Genomic DNA, 24,602 nt, shown 5'->3' on the forward strand with positions numbered 1-24,602 from the left:
AACCTTGCTAAGGAGCCTAACTGAGAGCACTGTGGGGGTGAATTCCCACAGAGAGCAGCAGCACAGGGAAACAACAGTGTAGCAGTAAAGAGAAAGGAAAAGAAATATTGTTCAGCTGAGTGCCACTGAGAACAGCCAAAGCTTCTGGTGGAGAGGGAAACACCCTCCCTTGGCTGAACATCTTTCAGTGCCCCCAGCTGCCTGGACCAAGCCTTTGGAGCCTCCAGCTGTAACAGGGAACCACCTGAGCTGAACTAGTGGGTTGCAAAGGCCCTGCTATTCCCCCAGGACCTTCCCAGCACTGTTTCTGCCCATTTCCCCCACTCACCACGCAGTAAGCCACCAGGGCTCCCTGTGCAAAGCCTGCCAGCACGTCGGTGGGGTGGTGCTTGTGGTCGGAGACGCGGGACAGCCCGGTGTAAAAGGCCATCATGATCAGGGTGAACTGCAGCAGGGGACGGAGCAGCCGGGCTCCCTTCCACGTGAATCTGGCCTGCAGATAGAACTGTGACAAGAGAGGGAAACAAAAAAACAAAAAAAGGTTGAGCTGGTTTGCACAAATTCACCCAAAATGCAGCAGTGACTGCGCTGTGGGGGTGGCTATGGGGCCCTGTGGCTAAAGGAGGGGGAGTTGATAAAATGGAAGGATGCTCCTTGCACCTGTGTGGCCTCTGGAGGGACTTTTAACCCATGGAAGGGATGAGGACAGAGTGGATGGGTACAGCCGTTCCTCAGTGAGCCAGAAACAGGGGATTGGGACCCCCTGCACCCCAGCTCTGCTTCAGCCTCCACACAGCACAGCATCCCAGCAAAGACATTCTTCCCCAGCATTACTAAACATAACAAAACCAAGGTCCCACACCTGGGGTATTCAGGACTCATACCATCTCTCAGAGGGAAAGGAAGAATCAATGCATCATGCTAAACCTTCAGAGCCATCCTGAGAACTGCCACACATGGCCACAACCACCAACAATGTGCACAATGCCACCCTCCAACACTCCCACCATGTTTCCCCTCCCGAGCCCTAGGGTTTGAGGGAAATAGGGAGCAGCTGCCCCCCTGCACGGCCTGGGAATTCCCTCCCTGGGTGGGAATGCCAAGCAAAGCCCCGGCCCAGCCTGAAGGAGGGCTCTGGGGTGATGTCAGGCAGACATTGTGGCCCTGCCGTGACTATCTCGGGCCCGCTTCCGCCGCGGGACCGGGCACGGCCTGTTCCTGTGGGAACGGGGAAGCGGGGCGGGAAGAGAGGGCAGGAAAACAGCAGCTCCTGCCGGGGATGAGGCAGGGAGGAAGGCTGTGGGAAGGGAGGGAGGGACACCCAGGAGCCTCCAGGCTCGGGGAGCAGTCAGGCTCAAAGGGTGTGAAAGTGCTGGCAAATGCTGCTCGGCCTCTGCAGCCCAGGCCTGCTCTGCCTGCTCCTGAATGCAGCAATGGAGTCAGACCCCGTGGGCTGCAAAGGGGTTTACTCCCCATTTCTGCTCCAAAATGCAGCACTGGAGTCAAACCCCTGTCCTTCAAGGGGCTGTGCTGCATCAGAGGGATGCAAAGGGGTTTTCTCTCAATTTCTGCTCCTAAATGCAGCACTGGAGTCAAACCCCTGTCCCTCAAGGGGCTCTGCTACATCAGAGGGATGCAAAGGGATGTACTCCCCATTTATGATCCCTTTTACACACCCAGAGCAGTTTGCACCGCCTTGATATGAAAGGGGATGAAGCTCTCACTGGGTTCCCTGAAACAACAAATAACTTAATGACAACATAAAAGCAGAAAATGACCTGTAAAAGCAGAGCTAACTGGGAAGCTGATAAGGGGGAAGCATCATTTTGGCCAATTCAGTATGTTTGGCTGTTGCATAAACACTGTATCTGCCCCTTTTTGGAAAGAACACACACTGGGCTCTACAGAAGAAATGAAACATCCCATTGTCTGAATGGAGCAGATGCTCCAAATTATCCAGATTGTTAGCCAATTAACATGGAAGGGAGCAGCACCAGAACAGCTCAGTGCTGGCTAATGCATATGGTGATTCTGGGAGATATATCTGCAAACCAGCCCAAGCCTGGGAACAGAGCCACAGCCCCATGGAGCCCATCTCACACCCCACACCATGGTCCCTTCCACCCCAAACCATTCCATGATTCCATTTTCATGTTCAAGAGCCTCAACTCAGCCCAGGTGACACTGCAAAACTCAGGTTCCAGTGTTCCGCTGCTGCCGCAGAGCAAAACTAGCTCCAAGCATTATACATTATAAACTATCACTCAGTTCTACCAGGAAGACTTGAAACCTGATGTCTCATTTTCATCTTCTGTTTTTGTCCCATCAAATCCCTTAAGAAGGAAATTTGCTGCTGTATAACCTGACATTTGCCACTTTTGCACAATCTGGACATCTTCTCAAATCTTTCCACCCCACAAACCTGAACTAAAAAAAAGTCATCTAGAGGTGAGGGTGCAAAAGTATCAATTAAAAATTAGCAATAAAAGCAAACAGCAAGTTTGAAGACACAATAAAGTAGGCACTTCTGGTACTGAACTGTGTCCCTCATGTGCAATCTTCAGCCCTGGAAAAGGAGCAAAGAGCAGTGTGGCACCATAGGGGGTGTGCTGAGTGTCCCCCAAGTCCTCACCACCCATGTCACACTCACATCTGTGTATCTTGGAGATCTAAAGCCCACAGGTTTAGTCCTGCGCTCCTCAGACACTGCAACACCACTGTGAGAAGCTCAACTGAGTTCCTTTTGCTGCCACAATAAAGGCCATGGAAAAACTGCTCTTTATTCCCCATTCATACGGACAAAAAAAAAAAAGAGCATAACAGCACTCCTCCTATTCCACAGGCATTTTATGAGCATGCAGTGTTACAAAAACTGCTCTCAAACACCAGGATCCCCTAAATACTTTCAAGGTAAGACTTGGGGTGCTCCAAACTTTGCCTCTGCCCATGGTATGAAAGAAAAACCCAGTTACTAGGACAAGGTCAAGAAGTGAAAGTAGAATTTAGGGGCTGAAAGGATCAGAATTTCCCTAATACAGGAATTAGTGCTATTACCAAGAAATGGGAAGTTCCTGGAAATTTATCTGAAAATCTGCTTATGAAGGTGCTTTTGCTGTTTTGGTGGGGTTTTTTTTTCATTTGGTTGGTTTGTTGGTTTTTTTTCTCCTGGGAGCAAATCTGAAATGCTGCCTGCTACAGACTGACAGATTTGGATGGGAATGTGGAGCTGGAATGGAGCCCTTCCCAGGAGGGGGTGGAAGAGCAAGACCACAACCAGGGTTATTTCCACCACAGATCATCACAGGGCAGCAAAACCCAGGAGCACCAACAGGAGCAAGGGTGGGAGAAATGGGATCACACAGAGTGGGAGTGATTTGGAGTTCCCATCCGCTGTCTCCTGGCAGAGGCTGGGATACCACAAAGCACATGGTTTGAGGGATGTCACATCACTCTTCCTGTGCCAGGGGACTTCCACAGTGCTGCTGGGGAGTGCCCACAGCACACACAGCCTCTGAGCAAAGCCAGGAGGAGCTGGCAGGGGACACAGGCTCAGAGCAGCACCTCCAGCCTCCAGGGCTTTCTGCTCTCCAGAAATCCCTTCACACTCTCCTGCAGCAGGGCTGGACTCCATCACCCCCTCAGGCACACCTGGAGTTTCCTTCTGGGAAACAGCTGGGCTTGTTCCTGGCTGTCTGACCCCAAGTGATCTCCTTCTCCATTCCTGCACCATTCCTTCTCAGCCCCATCTGCAAGCAGAGAGGCACCCGAAGTGCTACAGGGCCAAAACCTCCCCAGCCCAAACTCATCCCACTGTAATGCACTGCCCTGGCTGGACAAAGCCAGCTGGAGGCTGGGAATGCACAATGTGGCTTTCAGCACCAAGCTGGCCACAAGGGAAGGACAGGAGATGGGCAAAGACCTCTCAGCCTGTGCTGTCTGCCTCTTCCCTGCCTTTGCTGAGTGCATAGCACCCTCTCACCCCATCAGAAATATCCCCAGCGGCTCAGTTCACAGCTCAGCCTTGGCCTCTGATGTAATTCCATTTTATTCTCTTCCTTAGGTCACCACTAAACTCAACTCCAAGTCCACAACCACCACAGAGGCTCCTTCACAAGGGCACATCACTGCTCAGCTGTACCAGGGCACCTTCTCCACCCTTCAGCAAGGAGCTCCAGGGAGAGGCCTCACATTCCCCCAAAACATAAACCCAGCTCCATCTCTCATTTTCCATTTACACCAGCAGAACTCACCACAACCCATTCTGAAGCCTTCTGCCTCACCCACAGACACATATTAAACACATAGGGTTTGCTTGTATTTTATCCAGAATCAGCCAATGTTGCTGAGGGATATTAATTCAACTTTCCTGATATTTAAATTTAGCTTTTCTGCACCCTTTGTGTGATTTCAGGCAACTTCATGATGCCAAAAAATCAGCATTATGGTCTCACATGCTCCAGGGGAGTGGAAAGCATCCACTGTTCTCTGCAAAGACTCCCCCACATCCAGAGCAACAAGACAAAGAGGTGTAGGTCAGCTCCAGAGGGCTGCATGGAATAAGCTGTTCCATACCTCCTCTTCCCTCAGCCTGCTATAAATACATATTACAGCTCGCTCAGCCAAGGGGTAACAAAGCAAGGAAAATTAGGACAAAGAGGATTACCCAAGAGTTATTTCCCCTTTTAAATTTTTTTATACAAAGGCCTGATGTTAATTGAGTATTCCTGGTGACAAGAAGGCTGCGAGAAACTGAGCCCTGAGGTGTCAGCATTCAGAACCAAATCCCAGGGGATTTCACTGTGTTGCAAGTGCCTTTCTCTGGGACTTTTTCCTCAAAGCCCTCCAGGGCTTGGCATCTATGAGTGTTTTCCTGCTAGGATCCCATGGATAGCACAGGGCTCTGCTGCTGTGCCAGGAAATGGGGAAGCTGTGGTCACTCAGCCACTGCACACCAAACCTCTGGACAAATCCAGCCCCAAAGCCCTGCGGGGTGCGTGGGAATCCAGGGATCTTCTCAACAGCCTGACTGGAATTTTCTGGCACCCGTCTCCACCAGGTGAAGCTAACTTGAAAACATTTTAATTCAGAATGGGCTCTGAGAGTGAAGCCAGGGAATGCCAGGAAAGGCGGGAAGTGACTTATCCTTGAAATATGAAGTATTGTTCAACCAGGAACACGCTCGGGACACCGCTGACCTGCCAGGCCTCTGCAGGACACGCTCAGCCCCACAGATCCCCCAGCTCTGCAGCAGCTCCTGGCACACTCCTGCCATCCAAAGTGTAGGCAGCAACCTGCTGCAGCACAGCCCTCACTTCCCAGGAACAGTCAATCAATCATTTTGTCTTGATTGAGATGGTCCCCTGATTAAACCCATCAAAAACACCTCCTGCAGGCACTGGCATGGTGGATGCCACGTTTCTAAGCAGGCTTTCAAAACCCCAACTCATTCGCTGAGGTGGGCAAGACAGCAGGGTTTATCTTGCATCAAATAAAATCCCTCTGGCTTACTATAATCTCTTTTTTCTTGTAATTATTGTTTTGATATTATCAGCCTCTCCAATGTGTCAGATTTTCTGCCTCCCTTTTTCTATGAGATTTCTCTGTCAGGTTCCGGCAGTGACCAGGGAGCTGGAGTGATGGAGAGCAGGGTGCTGCTAGACAAGCTGGAATCACTGGATGATTTAGGTGTAAGAGAGCCTTAAAATTGTTGCCTCACCTGTCTTGTCTCAAGTTGCCTTTTTCTCCCTTCAATTTTTCACCAAACACTTGATGTAATTTTTCCTGACTTCTTAAGACACAAGGCAACTGGACAGCTGGTCAGGCAGAGTCTGCTACCAGCCATATCACAGTTTTGGGACAAGGTGAAAATGAGAAATAAAATAATTTTAAAGGGACTGTCCCCTGCATAGAGAGGGGTAAGTGGAACAGCCTGTTGTCCTGGGGGGTGTGGGAGTGTGGGGCAAAGTCTGGGGAGTGCTGACAGCTCAAGTGCTGCCATATGGGGACAGGGAAGGGCAGCAAAGAGAGACCAGAAGCATCTCTGTGCTCCGAGGCACCACACAGGAGCTAAACACCACTTCTAAAGCCTGCTGCAAAGTTAAAAACAACATCAGGCAGCAGGCACTGGTGCAAAGCAGCAATGGGAAATGAGCCCTGCAGGTTTTCTGTGCATCCTGTGGGAACTTGGAATGCACTCTGCAGTTCTGGGGTCTCTGTCCCCTGAGCTCTGTACTCCCATTTGCTTCTCACCTGCTCCAAAGTGCTGGAATTTCAGAAAACGCATGAAAAAAGAATGTTTGTCCAGCAACCTGCAGCAAATGGGTCAAGCCCTGGTAGAGAAGCCATCACCACCTTAACAGGGACTGGCAGTCCTTGCTGTTCCCAGATGCTGGGCTTGAAAATACCTCAGGGCTGACTTATCAGACTGCTCAGAGACTTCCCCAGGAATAAATGACTGCCCTTGTGAGCGATGGCTTCCAAACTCAGCTCAGAAAGCTTTATGATGGGCTGAGCGTCCTGTGAAGCATCACCAAGGCAGCTCCTCATTGTAATAGCTGGGAGGAAACGGCCAAAATGTCTGCTGGAGAAATTCAGAAGTTTTCCAAGAACAAAATAAGAGGGAAAACAAAGAAAGAATTTAATACGCCGCCCACAGCTGCCTGGAAAGCCCAGTGATTCAGTTACAGGAGTTGCTCACAGGGAAGGGGATCCAAGGCTGTAAAGGCAGGAGGGAGCAGTGGCCACTCATCTTTCCAGAGGGTAAGGGCTGGGGGGAGCACTGCTGATAATGTTTCATGTTTTTATCAGCGCAGTGCTGTTCCTCTGCTTGCAAATCCGAGATTACCAGGGACGGAGGAGGAGCACAAATCTTAAAAGCAACACAAAACTTGATTTTCTATGAAATAAATAACGTAAAAAAAGAGGAAAAGCAGGCACGAATCCCTCAGAAGGGCGTGTGTGTGTGTCCAGCCCGTGTGGGCAGCGCTGCCTCCTGCAGTCCTGGCAGGAAGCACCTTGGCAGCCACCCCGGCCCCAGCCCAGGCGCAGGAAGGGCAGAGCCATTTCTCACTGACAAAGGAAAACAAGTCCCAGCCCTCCCCTCCGGAACCGGGCGGTCAGAGGCTGCTCCACCTGCTCTGCTGGCACATTTCGGAACCAGGCATCACCTCCTGACATGGCCACGCAGCACATCCTGCCCCTCCATCCATGAAACATTCTGGCTCCCCCCAAACTCTCCTCAGTGTGCAAACAGGCCATCCACAAATGCAGCAGGATTTGGATTTAATTGCCACCTTGGCCACATCCCAAAGCTGCACACACAGAGCTCAGCTATCATCCCAGAGTCTCTATCCTAAAAAACACCACAGCAGCTGAGGGTGGATCCTCCCACCAACAGCTCAGACTCTTCTTTTCCAACCAACTTCCCATGTCCAACGCTCATCCTGCCATTACTGCCATTACTGGAATGTGGGATGGGGGACAGGGGATCAATTAGTTCACTTACCACCAAGTACAGCATGGTGTACAGGGAGAAGGACGCGTGCCCAGAGAAGAAGGATTTCCTGCAAAACAAAGCAGGTGATCAGAACCAGCCAGCACAATCCTCAATATCACAATTCTCCCTATAATATGGTGATTTGGCATCTGAGGGTGCCAGAGCAGAAGGACTCACAACCCCCAATCCTTTTGGTTATAAAACCCCTGTTATCCGCCCTGCCTGCTGCTGAGGCAGAAAGCAAACGGATGGACAGGATGCTTGCATTGTTTGTCCCTTCCTGGCTTACTCAGGGGACAGCAGTTATTTCCAGGATAGCCCAATAACTCATCATCTCGCCTCAAATAACCGGGAAACCCTGAAGAAATGAGAATAGAGCAACTTCTCTAGAAGCCTGATTGCAGTGTGTGGAATGTGCCCCTGGAAAAGTCAAAATTTGGCATCTGATGGATGTGGTAGAGCTCCAAGGGGAGGCACTGGCAGCCCTGTCTGTGTGGTGGAGCCTTTGCTGAGGAGAAGCTCTGCTGTCACACACGGGACAGCTCAGGCTGCTCACCATGAGCTCAGCTCTGGGGGTGAATTCCCACAGAGAGCAGCAGCTCAGGGAAACAATGGTGTAGGAGTAAAGAGAAAGGAAAAGAAATATTGTTCAGCTGAGTGCCACACTTCCCCAGGGAAACTGCTGCCCACTGGAAAATGGATTTATGGCCTTTGCAGAAAAAGCAGCATTTCATAGAATCCTAAAATGGCTTGTGCTGGAAGGGACACCAAAGACCAGCTTGTTCCACCCCCCTGCTATGGGTACGGACAGCTTCCACTAGACCAGGTTGTTTTGATCCCCATCTAAGATGACCTTCTAGGAATAGGGCATCCATCCACAGCTTCTCTGGGAAATCCACCCCGTGCCTCACCACCCTCACAGGGAAGAATTTCATCCTAACATCCAAACTAACCCCACTCTCAGTTTCAGATTCACATCCTCTATTGCAGACAGAGAAACCCAAGCCACATTTAGTGTCAGCAACCCTTGGCTCTGGTGCCAGGGGCTCTCACCTGGCTTCCTGCACCCTGCTGTCACTCCCCCTGCAGGTGTAGTTCTGGATGTAAACTCCCTTGGCGCAGTTGATGGTGGAGAAATCCAAGTCACAAACCGCCAGGAAATGCGGCCGCAAGCGCCCGACGGACACTTTGGCAATGTCTGTGAAGGACTGGCTGATGGCACAGCCAAAAACAAAGCAGCCCACTTGCTTGTAGAGAGCTGCCACGTAGGGGTTCTGGATGAAGGAGCGGGATTTCTCCTTCAGGTAGTGGATGCGGTAGAGCTCTCCCGTTATAATCTGTGGGGGAAGCACAACAGAGAGGTCAGAGAGCAGGAAAAACGCTGGGCAAATGTCAATTCTTTAACTTCCTTTCTGCCTCTGTCAAGGTTGGGACTGAAGCCATTCATGTGGAAATGGTATTTGTATTGATTGATGGATTGAAGATCTATCTGGAGATGGTGTTTTGTATTCAGGCTCAAATGTTTATTATTTCTTATCTATATTACAGTCTTACAAGTTGTGAGTTCTACAGCATTCTACTAACAAGCTACAAAATGGCTAACAATCTTTCTCTACAAAGTCTTTTAGGGCTAAACTTTCCAATTAAGAAATGACACCTAGATTATTTTTACTTTTAACCCAATAACCAGTCCATCATGTCCTGCAATGCGGACTTTTCTGACCAATTACAAAACAACACCCAAACCCTTGAAGAAGAAGGTGAAGAAGAAGATGGTGAAGAAGGACCAGCCACCCTAAAACTTCCATCCTGTCTCATATATACTGCTATATTCTAAAACCTTGAACTCTTAAGTTTTCCACCATGTGATATGACACACTCCCATTCAAACTCCACACCCACAGTCGCAGTTCTATAATTCAATTTTAGAAGCCTCCTCCACAGCCTCAGGTCAAATATAGTATTTTCTTGAGGGTCTGTGCCTTTCAGCACAGAAAGTTTAAAATTCTCAGCACCCAGGGCTCCAACAGGCAAAAGCAGGGCTGGGTGTGAATGCAGGGCTGAGACAGCTCTGGCATGTCAAGTCAGGAATCTGCTTCTGGATTGAGGAAGGAAAACCCATGGCTCAGTATCTCTCCATCCTACCCCTTGTCCCTCCCAGTGCTCAGCATGTTGTTTATGGAAAAATCCAATAAACAAAACAAAAGAGTAAATTTTGGGTTGGCACACTGGCATATCTTTACAGAAGTGAAGTAACATCCCAGCATAGTGGGAAAAGAAAATTGACATAAACCAGATAAAGAATTAGTGTGTGTTGGGAAGGAGAGGCCAGACCCACTACCCTCTTATCAAACTGATTTTGGAGGAAAATAAACCTACATCCTGCTTATCTTCCTCTCTTAAAATCATTAACACAACAAGGAAAGAAACAGAAAGCCCCAAATTTTTCAGCTTCTGGCCCAAAACTTGTTGCCAGAAGACCCAATTCAGACCTCTCAAGGCCTCCAAAAAGTATAGCTATTTTGGGGCATTTCAAGGTGTCTTGCCATCACCTGGCAGCAGATTATGTTTTTCTTGTGTCAGGGGTGCTGAGGTTTGACAGTACTGCCATAAATCACTGTCAGGGAGCAGAGGATCCAACTTCTCACACTCATGGCTCTTAAGAGGCAGGTTAATGAAAATCAGACTGTGAAACAAAGTCCAAATGTCACACCTCTCACAAAGAGCCAAAGATTTAAATTGTTCTCCGTCATGCTACGCACCTAAATTTTAGGCTCTAGATTTACAGCTTTAGGATTTCATTCATTACTCTAAATGTTTTTATACCTGAGTAATAAATCAAGGCAGAGGTTTTGTGGGGTTTGTTGTTTTTTTTTTTTTGGATGCCCCCTTGTCCCTGCCTCTTGGTAGTCACGGGGACTGTGATATGTAAAATTAACTGTCAAGAAAAATGCCTTCATGTTAATCCCTTTCTGGAGCAGCCAGCAATATTCCTCCTGGCGTGGCAGCCCGCCAGCTATAAGCAGGAGACGAGGCTCCCCTGCCTACCTTTTTTAAAAGCTTGGCACAACCTTTGGAAACTAATAAACTGGAAAAGTATGGCAATTAGACTAAGAAGAGTTGAAGCTGTATCATTGTTTGAACTCACTCGTACCGGGGCTTGGAAAAACAAAGGTTGACCTAAGGCAGCTGAAATTGCAGCTAAGCAGGCTTTATCAAAGAGAGATACAACTGTAATAACAGAAAATAAATGCCAAGCTAGAGCAGGCTCTGCTACCATGCACAGAAATTCTCTGAGTGGCTGCACCACTGTTTGGGGTTTAAACGTCACAGCTGAGATTTCCTCTTGGAAATCTAGTCGTGACCAAGGATTGTTTAGGGAGCTGCATCATTTTAATCCTCACGGTCTCCAAAGACCATGGTTTGTCTCCATTTTGAACCCTGTTCCAGCACAGGAAATCTACTGGCGTGAGGCCTGCAGCGGGAGGTTGTCCTGGATGGACACGGAGGCTCCTGCACTCCCAAAACCTAAATTCACAAGAAGGGGAACTCTGAGGCTCAAAACTCATGGCTTTCAGAGAGGGAAGACCAGACAAATTAAGGATGATATCTGACACTGGGAGATGTGCCATTACTGCAAACTCACAAACAGATCCACTCAAACCTGAGGCTCTTGGCCTGGGGAAAGGCATGTGACCATTTTAAACAGGGACCAACAAAAGTCTGGGGATTAATATTTCTCTCTCACCGTTGGTGGTCTGGGTAATTGCACACATGTAGCAGATTGTAAATTGGAGCCTTCACTCCCTCACTAAAATGCTGCTGGGTACCCAGGAACCCTCCCCAGCTAGTGAAAGCCATGGATCAACTTAATGAGTAGCTAAAAATTGGGTAAACTTGGTTTTTTTGGCAGTGCTGTCCCAGATAAAGCAGGACGGTGAAAAACTAATGCAGCACAGATGTGCACAGACTGGAAGGACATCCTGAAAAGAAAACAAGTTTTAAAGATATCAAGCTGCTTCTCATGCCTTGAACTCCTGGCGAGCCATCCACTTGGGACATGTGCCATTCCCAGGTGATGGGCACAATTCCCTGGCACATATATTTTAAAAAGTTGGTCATTAGAGAGAAGCCAGTATCAAATTTTTCTGTCTGTGAATGCTTTTTGCAGACTTTCAGTTGTCAAGTCCATTTTATTGTTATTATAAGCTATCACCAGCAATCCAATTAGCCTGTAATTACTTTTAGAGCTTTTCTAGCCACTTGCTTTTGGTGTAACATTCTCTGTGCTAATCACATTGCAGCATATCACCTTCAATTGTAAAACAGCCAGCTAATCCAGGTGAGTCACTTAGATCACCTAGCAAATTAATTTAATTAGGAATTTTTCATAGCCCTTTAAGACCTATCACATGTGGGGATAGGGGTGCCCCTACAAAGCTCAGGAGTATCACCTTCCCCTTCCCAGCATCCAAGAGACCACCAACATCATACCAACCACCTTCTAGCCCAAAGAGCAGCCAGGAGAGAGGTGAGAGTGCACAGCCCAGGGGCACAAGCCTCTCCAGTGCCATCTGCATGGAAATTTGCCTGAAGTCAGTAAATACACAGATATTAAAACCAAATGCATGTCCTCTCCCATCCTGAAGGAAGCAAAGGTCTCTCCTGTGCCGTTTACTTAACAAACTCTCTGGGTGTCCTCAAGCCACTTAAAACATGACCTGGACCTTTTTACCCCAGGCTAGACTGCCTGTGACGCCACGTGAAGCGAGGGTGTGGAATTTTGGCTGCTCCATCCCAAAAGCCAGCTCCCTGGAAGTGCTCATGACCACTGCCCTGCCTTCCAAAGGAGTGCACTCAGTGCTCTGTGGATTTGGAAGGAATTCTTATTATGCTACAGTAATTCTGGTATCTGGGTTACATCTGAAAAAGGAGGTCAGGCTGACTTGAATTTTCCATGCAGGCTGCCATAGCAAAGAAATCTGTTGCTTCAGTTCCTCGTTAGCCATTTGTGTCACTCAACAGCAAATAACTGAGCTTTCGAATTTACCTTATTAAGTTACATTTGTTGTGGGCACAGTGAAACCAGGGCAGAAACATCCAATTCTTTGGGGATTTTCATTCTCTTTTAATTGACCTGCTATTTCGTGGTAGAGAGTTGATGGATCACACAGGCAGCTGATTATGTTTCCAGTTTCTGTTCCAACTCCTGTATTTGCCACTGCCTCATTAGGGATCAGAAGCACACTCTGCGTGGAGCTGGCGTGCCGATAGCTCCGGCAGTAATGCGAAAATGAGAGGTTTTTTCATTTCATTTTTATGGCTTTTCCACACTCAGGGGTCATTCACCTGCAGGGGGAAATTCTGCTGTGTTTATAGAATTGGGGGCCTGGCACCTTTTGGGCTTGTTTTGGGGAGGGAGGGGGCAGAGGGACAGGGCAATTTTGGGGATCTGCTTTGCTGGGTGTGTGTATGTGGTCAGGGAATGATGGAGAGATGAGGAAATGATGGAGACATGAGGAAATTATGGAGTTATTCACATCACACAAGGCTGAGGATGGAGTATTACCAAAGCAGGCACTGTGCCATCCTAAAATATCTATTGCCCATGAAAGGAAAGGTGAAAGGAGAACAAATGCTTCTGACCTCTCCATCTCCATCCCTCCCAGCTGAAGGAGCAAGAGGAAGGTGGCACTTCTGGGAAAGCACCTGAGCTGTTCTGGCAGCAGGTGAGAAGGAAAAAAATGTAGGTACTTTTCATAGGGGAATTTCATTTTAGCTGGAAGTGTTTAAGCAACAACCTGGAGGCAGCTCTTGTCTTCTGCCCCAGACCAGGCACACATGGGCATCAGGAGGCTCAACTTATGAGCTGAGTTCAGCTTTTTGGCTGACAAATAAAGCTCTTACCATGCAATCATTTCCTAGCACAGCTCTAGAAAAACTGGCAGAAGGAGAATGAAGAGGCATTGGGAAGGTGGGACATTAACTACATTTTAAAGTAGGACTCTGGGAACATGCTCCCCACGGAAGGTTTTAATTGTCTTTTAAAAATGCCTGTAATATGCAATCTCTTAAAAACCTAACACTAACTTGTTAAATTTTCCAGGCACTGGTTAGCTGAAAAGATGTATCCTTTCTTTGTTTTTTAAACCTTATAAAATAGGCAAATACCATGAGTTATTTGAATAGTGACAAACCATGCCAAGTCCTTACTGACACTCGAGTGTTTTTGCCTCTACTCTGAACTCTCTACTGGAGGGTGGAAAAGTTCTTGTGAAGCTCACAGACTTGCCCAAACAGCTTTGGGCCTGTTTACAGGCTTCAAGAGTAATCTCATTCCTCTCATTACAAGCTTTCATTTGTAAATATTTGCAACTCCACGCTTACAAAAGTCAAACAATCCGCAGAGGAGATGTGCTCCGGTAGACACCGTGGCAGCATTAGCAGGACAAAGAGGTGCCAAAAAGCCCCTGCTGGGACTGAGGAGGAGGTTTGGAGGTGGCACTCACCGCGAGGATGGCGATGAGGATGCCTGCAGCACACAGCACCGCGTCGTTGATGGTTTCCACGTTCTTCTGCGGGTACCTGATGCTGTCGTCGTCGCAGTAGAAGCCCCTCTGGTAGGGCTGGATTGTGCTTGTCTCGATGATGAGGAAAGGCAACCCGGCTACAAAGAAAGGGAGACAACCAAACCCATCAGCAATACAGGCAAAAACAAGCAGTTCACAAAAAACCCCCCAAGATTTAGCTAGAAAAACCCTTGCAATCCACGCATCACCGTTCCTGGTGCTTTTCTTTCCATCTTGTTATCTTTCCAAAGGGAATAGCATTGGGATTTGTTTTTCCAAGCTGCTCTTGCAGGGAAAAAGCATCTCCTCTGTTATGGTTATCAGATGTCTGCGCAGCCTGGTTCCAGTTAAGCCCTGCGCGCTGCAAATATTAACTTACAGGAACAGACCCCTGGAGCAATCCCTCTGCAAAAGGCCATGAAAGCCAATCTGGCCCTTTCCCCCGGGGAGGGCGCGATGCTCCTCCCAGCGCGCCGGGCAGAGCAGCCCAGAGCTGTGCAAACAAACACGGCAGGATCGAGTATCCGCAGGGCTCCTCTCCTCCCTGGCCAGCCATTCTCCATCCCCATCACCTCCCTGCCTTTGAAGCCTTCCTTGGCTCACTCCTCTTTGTATTTGCAGGGTGTATTGACAGTTTCCTGTTTGTACCAACTATTGCACCAACCATGTGCTTTGGGCAGCTGTGGGACACACATCCATGCAAGGACCAGAGAGAGCACTCACAAAAGCTGATGAACTCCCATCCGAGCCTGTTCACCTTCAATCACAACAAAGCCACGTGAACTCTGGGTTTTAAATACTATCTGGGAACCCTCTGTGCAGGATTCCTGTGTCTGGACAGCTTGGTTGGATCTTTGCACCAGGCAGGAAGCAGATCTGCTCAAGACCATGGGGTCAGGACACACATTATGGGGGGCACACCTGGAAATTGTGGCACATCCATAACTCCACATTTTTTAAAGTTTTTCAGACAAACACAGCACTGCCTCAAACCTAGAAGGGTGTTTCCCAACAACAATGTCACCTTGCACAGGGCACCCTCCTTCCCTTTGCCTCAGTTTCCCCATCCATGTTTGCTGTCAAGCCCATCATCCAGAGGAGCACTACATCCCCACAAAACCAAGCCCCAAATTCCCTGAAACCCATGTTCAGAGTAAATCACAAGCCACAAGGTACAGGAAACCCTCCTCCCACTTGCAGAGCGAAACCCAGGTAAGGGGAAAAACAAATGCAGAGTGGTTCCAGCTGTCCTTGGGCCAAGACAACAGGTCTCACACCCAGATCCTACAGAAGGCATTAGGGAATACTTGTCGACCACTAACTGGCTTAAGTATCTGTGGGTTTGTTTACACAGCTAGCAGTCAAAGACATCAGAGGGTTTTTCCTTCTAAAATGAATAAAAATAATAAATAAAAAATGAAGCGCTGTTGGGTCTGACCCAAAGCTGTCCACAGCACATTTGTAGCGAACATCACCTGCTAGATGTGATTAGCCAGGGCACCATGCACGTTGTTCAGAAGTGTCACCAAAATAATGTTCCCCATGTTCTCCACATGAACCACTCTCTGGATTTCACTTTGCGCAATCCCCTTTGGCTGCTTTTCCTATATGCTAATGGGTTTGCCTAAGCCAGGATTACTACAGGGTTTTGTTAGTCTTAAGAACAAACTCCATTGCCTGTGAGCAGGGACAACACATACTGAAGTGAAATTTTCAGGCACTCCATAGTGGTCTAGGCCACCACTCAGGGCCACTTTCAGATCCTCTCAAAAACTCTGGAAATGGGTTAATTTCAAGTTCTGGGCTCTGATCTGCTTGGCAAGGCGGGACAGTTTCCACCACATGTGTGAACTAGCGAGGAACAGCTCCAGAACTGCCTGCCCCGCTCAGATTTGGTAAATAAAACCGGACACCTCGTGTGAATCCAGCTGATCTTCATTCCACGATTTAACCGTTTTGATGCCCAGCCAGCTTGGCCCCAGAAGCCTGCCTGTGATGCCAGCAATCCCTTTTTAATGGGTCACTTAAAAAATCCTTAAAAAATCCTTAGGTTTCCCGGTGAGGAATGGCAGGGGAGAAGCGCGATCCGGCTGAACTCGGGGAGCAGACACACCACGGTTACGTGGCTCATTGTTACTCCTCCAGTTCCTCTTGCTAATGGCTTTCACATGACAGGTCTGTAAAACACATGTTCCCACAGACAATAAAATACACCTGAAAGCTAAAACCGGCCCTAAAAAAAAAAAAAACAAATTAAAAAAATAGAATTAAAAAAAAAAAAAGAGAGACAATAGTGTCCCTATATATTCTGTGAACCCAGGAATAATAAAGATTTGTTTCTCCTTCATTCATTGAGCAGCTTGGGGTAGTATTTCCGTGTTTCAATTATATGTACACTTGCCACAGCTATAATAAGAGTGTAAGTGACCTATATGGGACACATTTTCATAAAGCACATAGGCATAGTTTGGAAAATCCAATGGGTTTGTTTTCTCTCCTACAAACTTGTGGTTTAGTGGGATATTGCCAATCAAGTCTTGATATTTTTCCAGCAAAACACTAACCTCAGATTCCCCCTTTTTTTTTTTTTTTCCTTCCCCTCCCCTTTTTTTAACATGAGAAACATAAACACACTCCCTATAACTGAGTGAATATTACTTAGAAGACATAACATGCCTTTGATTTTGAGGGCTGGGTGAGAGGCTGCTCTTTCACCCAAGGAATGGAAGACCCCAGCCCATGGCAAACAATAAATTGTGCTCAAGATGGCTCTTCTTCCACGAGGTTATTTCTTGGAGGATGGGCTGTCTGAGGGACTATGTCACTACCCACATTTTTTTTGCCAAGGGGGTTCCAGCATGGAGAAACCTGTGGTGGTGCCAAAAGGCTGGCAGAGCATGGGCTTTGCAGAAAAAACATTACAGAGGGAAATCTGGAAGGAGACAGAAAATTAAACACAGGGGGAGATGCCTTTGGGCATCAAACAAAACACCACAAGACATTATTCACACTAGGAGATCTGCCCGAGGCAAAAGGATCCAGAAGTGGGGCTTACAGCCCACACACCTTGGAAAGGGAAGGCAAGCAGAGTAGGGCTGTACTGTGAGGATGGAACATCTGTCCTCATCACCTCTCCTGCCCCAGTCTGCCTCTCTGAGTCAGCATTTCAACAGGGAATTCAGAGTGTGCATCCCTGGCTGCTGAACCCCATAAAGGTGTTGAGTCTTTGACCTCCACCACTTCCCATCCCTACACATGGTACCAAACTATTGAGGATACAAGAGGTTCACTTCAGGAGTGACCTGCACTGAAGTGAATGACAGATGTACATGGCAGGCAGAAAAACGACACTGATTTTTGGGATGCTCAATTTTCTCCAAAAATGGTACTGTCTGGTCATTCTGTCATGTGCAGACCAATCGCAAAATCTTTAGGAATACTGCAGAAAGGCCTCACATCCTCCTTAATACCAGTATTTCCATGCTGAGAAATGGAAATACTGGTATTAAGGAGGATATGAGGCCATTATTTTCTATATGGACAACAGAAGCCTGTGGACCATGTCCTAAAGCATGGACACAACACTGGCACATCCAAAGGGAGCTGTGCAACCAGAGAAGGGCTGCTACCTCATGTCATGGGAAATTAAAGTATAAAACAAAGGGATTTGCTTCTTCCAATGCAATAAAGGTAAACAGTGCTGAAATTACCTTCTGACCTGTAACATCCTTCACAAGGCGAAGAAAAGTTTCTTCTCCTTGTACAACGGGGATTTTCTGCTTTAATAACAGAACAAGGAAACCCCAAGCACAAGCTTTTATCCAGCTCTGCTGTAAGAGATCAAACATGGCTCCAAACCATAACAGAATTCTCTTGGGGACTGATCCTGCCCCATCCAAACAGGCTCAGCCCTGCTCCGAGTGGCACGGAGCAGGTGTGGACACTGAGGAATTGTGTGAGGCACTGCGGGATGCTGGGGGGCTGGACATTGAAAAATGATGTTGCTTTTGTTGGGAGGAAGTCCAAGTGACTTGGTGACCCCTAACTGCTGGTGTCCTGCGCTAAGGTATTTCAGAGCACGGTTTACATTTATTTGTCTTTCCATTTAATAAAGCCAATCGAGTTTGGAAGGCTAGCACCAAGGAAAAAATATTCCTTTCTTTGCTCAGCACCTTTATGAAGAGGCAGTTAATAGGCAATAATCCTGGGAAGGCTGGCAGCTTGAAAGCTAAAACCCCAGCACCAAGCCTAAACAAAACCCCCGTGTACTCTCTGACCAGCTTGAAATGTGCATAAAAATCAAAGGCAGGAGAAAAAAGGCCTCTGTGTTGGGTACGGCACTTTGAATCTCAGAGTCTTTGAAAAGTTAGCACTTGTGCAGATTTAATAGGAGGAAAAAAAAAATTAAAAAGGGGATAAGCTTTCACTGGCCACTCATCAAAAAGTGGAAGGAGAGGAAGGCAAGAGGCATTTGGGCAGTAACCCACCCAGGCCACTCTCATCTTCCCAGCCCAGCCTTCACCTTTGCACCAAAATAAGAACCATCACCACCTTCTCCTTTTTAAATGTCTGGTTTTGACAGGGTTTAGGTTTATTTTCCCTGTTAAATCTTTGTTCTTTAACCCTGCAGGTCAGTGGGATGTTGCTGGCTATCCCAACAAAGCAATGGTAATTTATAACAAGTATTCCATGATGCTTTTGCCTGCCACTATCCAGACTCTGGGTGTTCTTAGGGTTTCAGTAGATCAGACATCTACCTAAATAAGTGTAAAAGACCATTAATTAATTTGGCAGGGCTGAGTGGGGTATCTAATTCCTTACTCAAGTCACACTGTAAATATTTGGGTACCTACAAGAGACAGGCTCTCTATTTGAAGTACTTAGTGGCTGATCCTGGGTACATACAAACCTTATTTGGTTTACAATATTTGTACATATTTAAAAATGCATATAAACTAGATTAGGCTATGGTGGGCTTTTATTGGGGCTTTAAAAGCTGGCTTCCCAAAACTTTGAGAGAAGAACTGCAGCACTGCAAGGGCAGCCTTGGCAACTGCTGTGAGAGCGAGCAACTCCTGGAGCCAACTTACACTGTACATGTATAAATATATATATAAACACATAAATAAAAGTTAATAACCCAGAGAATCGAAGTATTTCCACATTTCTGCCATATCAGGCATGTGCTGTCAATCAAAACAGAAGCCAGCTCTGCACCAGCACTGGGTGTATCTGAAGGAATGTGAGGAGCGTGGTCAGCTGAAAAATAATCCCAAGGGATCAGATCTGCAGCCCAGTATCAGCCAAAATAAGGATCCTACTGCACACTGGATCAAGCTATTAAATTCAGATTTTTAAAGGTCTTGAAAGCAACAGTGATGTGTCTCCATCCCAATGTTTTTTGACTGAATCCGGATATTTGAGGACCACATATTCACTAGGACAAGGAGGACAACTGGGCTAACCATCAGCTCTGCTATTTTACTACCTGCACAGTCTTAATTGTTCTTCACCTTGATTCCAGCAGTCCAGCAGACTGATCTGTGCATCTGCCTGTATTTTGGAAACATGTCTAATATCTTTGTTTGCAAAACAGATTCCCATTCAGCTCGATTACAGTTCCACTACTCTCAGCTGACACACGAGGAGAGAAAATTCTCCACACAAACAAACCCTAGACTTTATGGTAAAACAGGTACCTGCTTTAGAGAACTGAAGAACCTATAAACAAGGATCAGTATATATTGCATTTCTCTAATTTGACCTGCTTGGAAAAGTTCTTGGGCACAATGGGTTGCTTTCCAAAAAAAAGGAAAAAAAAAGGAAAGGAAATACAAATTTAAAGTCAGTTAATTTTCTACTTGCTGTAGGTTTGTTCATGTAACTCCCATGAACATCTGCCCCATCTATATTAATTTGTCTGGCATCCTTCCTATGAAGAGAGTGACATTTTTGTTGTCCATTTCACTATTTTTATTTTTCAGGTAAATTGTAGAAACTTCAAAGCAAACTTCACCATTTTAGGCCCGCCAGATGCTACAGATTCCAAAAGACTTCCTAGTGGCAGACACAGGTTCATTTTCACTTAGATAGTATTTTCTGGGTTCTTACTTTTTTGGGGTTTATGTCTTTGGTTTTTGTTAGATGGATAATCAGGAACACTAGGCAAAACATCTTCTCATGCCTGTTAGTGCAATAGCAAACAAGAAGAAAGCAAAAAATATTTATTTTCTATATGGACAACCCCATAACATCGATGACCCCAGGCTGCAGTGGTATTTGAGAAGTGCCTTTAAAAGGAACCAAAGGTGATGTCAAAAGTGACAAGAGTCCCCACCTGCTGCCCAAACCCATCCTTGGAAATGTTCAAGGCCAGGTTGGATGGGACTTTGAGCAACCCGGTCTACTGGAAAGTGTCCCTGTCCATGAAAAATACAAGCTTTAAGGTCCATTCCAACCCAAATCACTCCATGATTCCATGACACTCATCCTTTGTGGTTAATATCCCCCCTGTGCAACCTGGAGCATGTTTATTAACCCAGCCATCCTGGGAGAATATCATTATGAAAAGGTCACACAGATACTTTAAGCCAAATGCCAAATTATCCTCTTGCACTGCAAATTCCTCTGGATTTGAAACAAGGGTAGAAATACTTCCTCATGTGGCTGGAGCACAACGTGCCAGCCTCATGCTCCAAGAGCTCCAGATCAACAGGAATGCTGCCATTGGTTTTTTCTGGGAGAAAAAGTGCTTTTAGTGAGTAGCTGTCACCTATTTTCAAAGATAAGGACCACATACAGAGGAAGAAAAACAAGGGAATTCTACAAAGAGTGTTAAATTGTTCTTCATGGGAGTTTGGCGTGAGCTGATGCATTAAAAAACCTTTATATTAAAGTGCACATTTATTTTCAATAACCTCAGAACTCATTAATAAGAACAAAAGGTCCTATCCAAGCCACAATATGTAGCTCCTTAAAAAATTCTGCATTTGTGGGATAAAACAGATTTAAACCAGACTGGCCAACCAGCAAATTTGGACTGGGTGAATATAAAAGACATTACCAACAGAAATCCAGAGCCAGCTGAACATGATGGAAAGAGCAAATTTGGAGAGGGTGAATATAAAAGACATAACCAAGAGGAATCCAGAGCCAGCTCCAGCCAAACTTGATGGAAACAAAGCCATCATTTCCTATTGTCTACAGCAAGGGATAAAATGCAACACCCATGAAAATCCCCAAGTGTCAACACCTTTTGAGGCACCTCTGCACATCCATGTGCTTTAAAAGTCTCACAGATATGACAAACCTGACCTAGGATGACCCAGCTTGAAGAGAGGGGGAAAAAATTTAAAAAAATAAAGATGTGCCTGTGAACTCTGCAATGGTGAAGGCCAACAGCTCGTGTGAAAAATGCACTGTGGCGACTGTGATGTTTCCAATTACAAATGGAGCGAGCAGGGCTTGCTCTGCTGGTCAGCAGGGTTTGGAATGAGCCTCTCACACCACTCCTCTGGGCTCTGCCTTCGAGGAAGGGCTCAGGCCACTGCCCAGCCCCAGCAACACTCAACACCCCCTTTCTTTTGGCGGGAATCTAAGGGATTTCTGCTAAACCGGTGGCTGAGGAAAGCAGTTGCTCCCCTTTGTCCCTGTCATTCCACTGGCTGGGTGAACACTAATATTTCCCCATGTATTCTGCTCATATGGAATCACAGAATGATAGAAAAGACTGGATTTGAAGGAACCTTAGAAATCACCTAGCTGCAACTCATGCACAGGGATGTCACCCATAGATCAGGTTGCTCAGGGCCTCATCCATCCAATTCATTGCTCTCTACTCAAAAGGAAAATTTTGTGAGATGTAGGTGCTGTTTTAATCCATAAAATAGCAAGCAAAAATTCCTTGTCTTAGCTTCTTGCTTCCAAACACCCCAACACAGAAACCCTGGCTCCTCCTCTTTGCACAGACACCCCAAACCATAACAAGAACAGGTAGAAATATAAAACTGAAGCCAATGTAATGCAGCCAACAAAAGTGTATTATTTTTAACTCAGTAAAGACACAAACCATATGAAGCAAAAATAAAGCCAGTTAACTTAGTCAGCATTAGGTCTCTTAAACAAAAATTCATCAAACTTCATCACTGAACTTCCTAAACACCTTCCTGAGCACCATGGCCAGGCAGTGCCACTGTAATTAAGGACATTTTTGGGAGCAACTGCCCCTGTGCAGGAGGCAGCAGAGCCCCTTGCCATAGCCCTGAGCCTACCACCAGTAGCTTTTTGACCCAGTTCTGTCAATGTACCTATTGTAAATGCAAAATCCTTCTTCGGATTTGAAGCAGCAGCCACCTGCACAAATAAGGCCGGGTTATAACTCTGTAACCCAATACAAGCACTGGAAGCTTAAAAAGTTTGTATTCCAAAAAGCACTTCTGACCTCTTCCTTAAAAGTTCACTAATCACTTTTAATTCATAATTTATTTCCTCTTAATATACTTGCTTTATGTAATGCTCCCCTTTCTCCCCCCCCTTCCTCTCCTCCTTTCTTTTTTCTGGAAGTTCCCCAGGAGAAAATGGTATTACACAACTGCCTTGATTAACTGGAAATGAAGCTTTTCCCCCTCGGTAGTCGCGATTTGGTAGAGTTTCCAGGACATAAAGCACGGCCCAGAGTGCTGAAAGGCAGAGAGACGTGGGTGGAAGTGATCCAAAGACCCTTAAAGTGATGGGGGTTGATCTTGGTGGTCCCCAGAGCAGAGCTCTGAAAGGCTTTGCCTATTTATCAATGGGTTAAAAAAGTGTAATATTACCATTCTTCTTGTTCCTCTCTGTATTTTGACTGCACAGAGTGGCATCCTAATGTATAGCAACACATGATGTATTTGAGACTGTGCTGGTAATGTTAAAAAAATAAATAAAATCCATGCTCCTAATTAAAACAGCTTTGTATTACAGGGAAAGGAGACTTTGCAGGGGAAGGAGGAGGAATGATAACTGCTGCCTTGGCCATGCTGACACCTCCCTGCCCACAGAAGTTTTGATGGAAAGCAGCTGGGAGTGGGGTATTTTGGAGGCAAGACATCACCTGTAATGACAGAGGTGTCCACCCCACCCGTCACTGCCCATCTGCCTCTGTGAATTATTTGTGCCCCTGAAAGCCAAACAAAATTTTTTGGAACAGCACGGCTCCGTGCTGCACACCATCTCAGACTTCTGGGTGCTTTTATCCCTCTAAGAAACTGAACATTTTGCAAATCCAGTGTAACACTGAAAACTTCATCACTGTGTCCTGCAAGCACAGGGCCAGGCAGGGCGGGCACAGCCACCTTGTCACCCCAGCCCCTTTCCCATGCACCTGCCCACAAAAGCTGAATTTTGCAGCCAGGTGACATCCCATAACCCTGTTTCTTTAAGGGACAGGATGAACTGGGCCACATCTGAATGGCACAAGAGAGAGCCAAGGCTCTATTCACAATGACTGGAGGGACACAACATGTACCATGCCTTTTAAAACCAAAAATGGACAACTCCAAATTTCCATTTCCAGCCTCCTGCAACAATGCTGTGCCCTGCTGTCAAGGAACGTGTGAATAAATTGAGGAAAGAAGGTTAAAGAAGCCCAAGGGAATAGGAGTCCCTTTTTCTTTATTGCAGTTAATTTTGACAAAGGCTCTTCTGTTTCTTCTCCTCCCCCCTTTTTTTTTTATTTGGAAGGGCTTCGTGCCAAGCTGCATTATTCCTCTTCACCATGGTACTGCCATGAGACCCGCCTGGTATGCTTGCCTGAAAATCTCAGGTTTTCATGGAAATTGTTTTTATCTCAACAACTACTCTCTTTGTCACCTCAGACATGAAAAGAGGAGGAGAAGGGCTCAGGCTCAAATCCCATCCCAGCAACAAAACATCCATGAAAAAGTACCACGACCTTCCAAACCCAGCCCCATGAAAACCTGCCCTCCCAACAGGGCAGAAACCCTCCAAAAACCCTTTTACCACCTCACTCAGAACACCAGAGCAACTGCAAACCCATGAGAGATGCTGTGCACAGCCTCAGTTCTAAACAGCAGGGCTTGGGAACAAAAAGCATCCAATTGGTGGGATTGTTTTGAAGTATTTTTTTTTAAGTGGAAATAGTTTCTTTTCTTGCAGCCCATCGTGGCAACCAGAACCCTCTGGCTCCTGTCAGCGAGGCAGGAGCTCCTCAGGGGTGTCCTCTATTTCCAGCCTATTTACTGCTCTGCTGAGAAAGGAGCCTATAGATGCTCCAGTTCTCAGATTTGGGACTTTGGAGGGACTGGGGTTATTCAACAAACCAACCCTTTCTAAACACTGTCAAAGGAGTGATTTGATGCCTTTCAGTGCTTACCATACAAAACGCTGAAAGACCAGCGGGCTTCAAAAGCCGCAGGAGCGGAGCTGGAGTTTGGCAGGAGTTCATTAGCTGCCTGTGTCCTTCTGTGTGTGGCTTGTAATTACATGCAGACCCAGTGCCAAATCCTCATCTACTGAGGGGCACCAATTAACGTGCTGCTGGA

At 46.7% G+C, this 24,602-nt stretch overlaps 1 protein-coding gene across 1 annotated transcript in view; it reads right to left on the reverse strand.

Moving 5' to 3' along the window:
• PLPP3 (phospholipid phosphatase 3) overlaps positions 1–24,602 on the reverse strand; it is a 44,769-nt gene that overhangs the window by 5,855 nt on the left and 14,312 nt on the right. Inside the window, exons 2-5 of the mRNA XM_063166173.1 lie at positions 14,005–14,162; positions 8,549–8,832; positions 7,505–7,562; positions 329–505 (exon numbers count right to left, since the gene is read on the reverse strand). Coding sequence (XP_063022243.1) covers positions 329–505; positions 7,505–7,562; positions 8,549–8,832; positions 14,005–14,162 — 677 coding nt within the window. The remainder of the gene's footprint in view (positions 1–328; positions 506–7,504; positions 7,563–8,548; positions 8,833–14,004; positions 14,163–24,602) is intronic.

This window comes from Melospiza melodia, chromosome 11, assembly GCF_035770615.1.
Source record: "Melospiza melodia melodia isolate bMelMel2 chromosome 11, bMelMel2.pri, whole genome shotgun sequence".
Classification (NCBI taxonomy): domain Eukaryota; kingdom Metazoa; phylum Chordata; class Aves; order Passeriformes; family Passerellidae; genus Melospiza; species Melospiza melodia.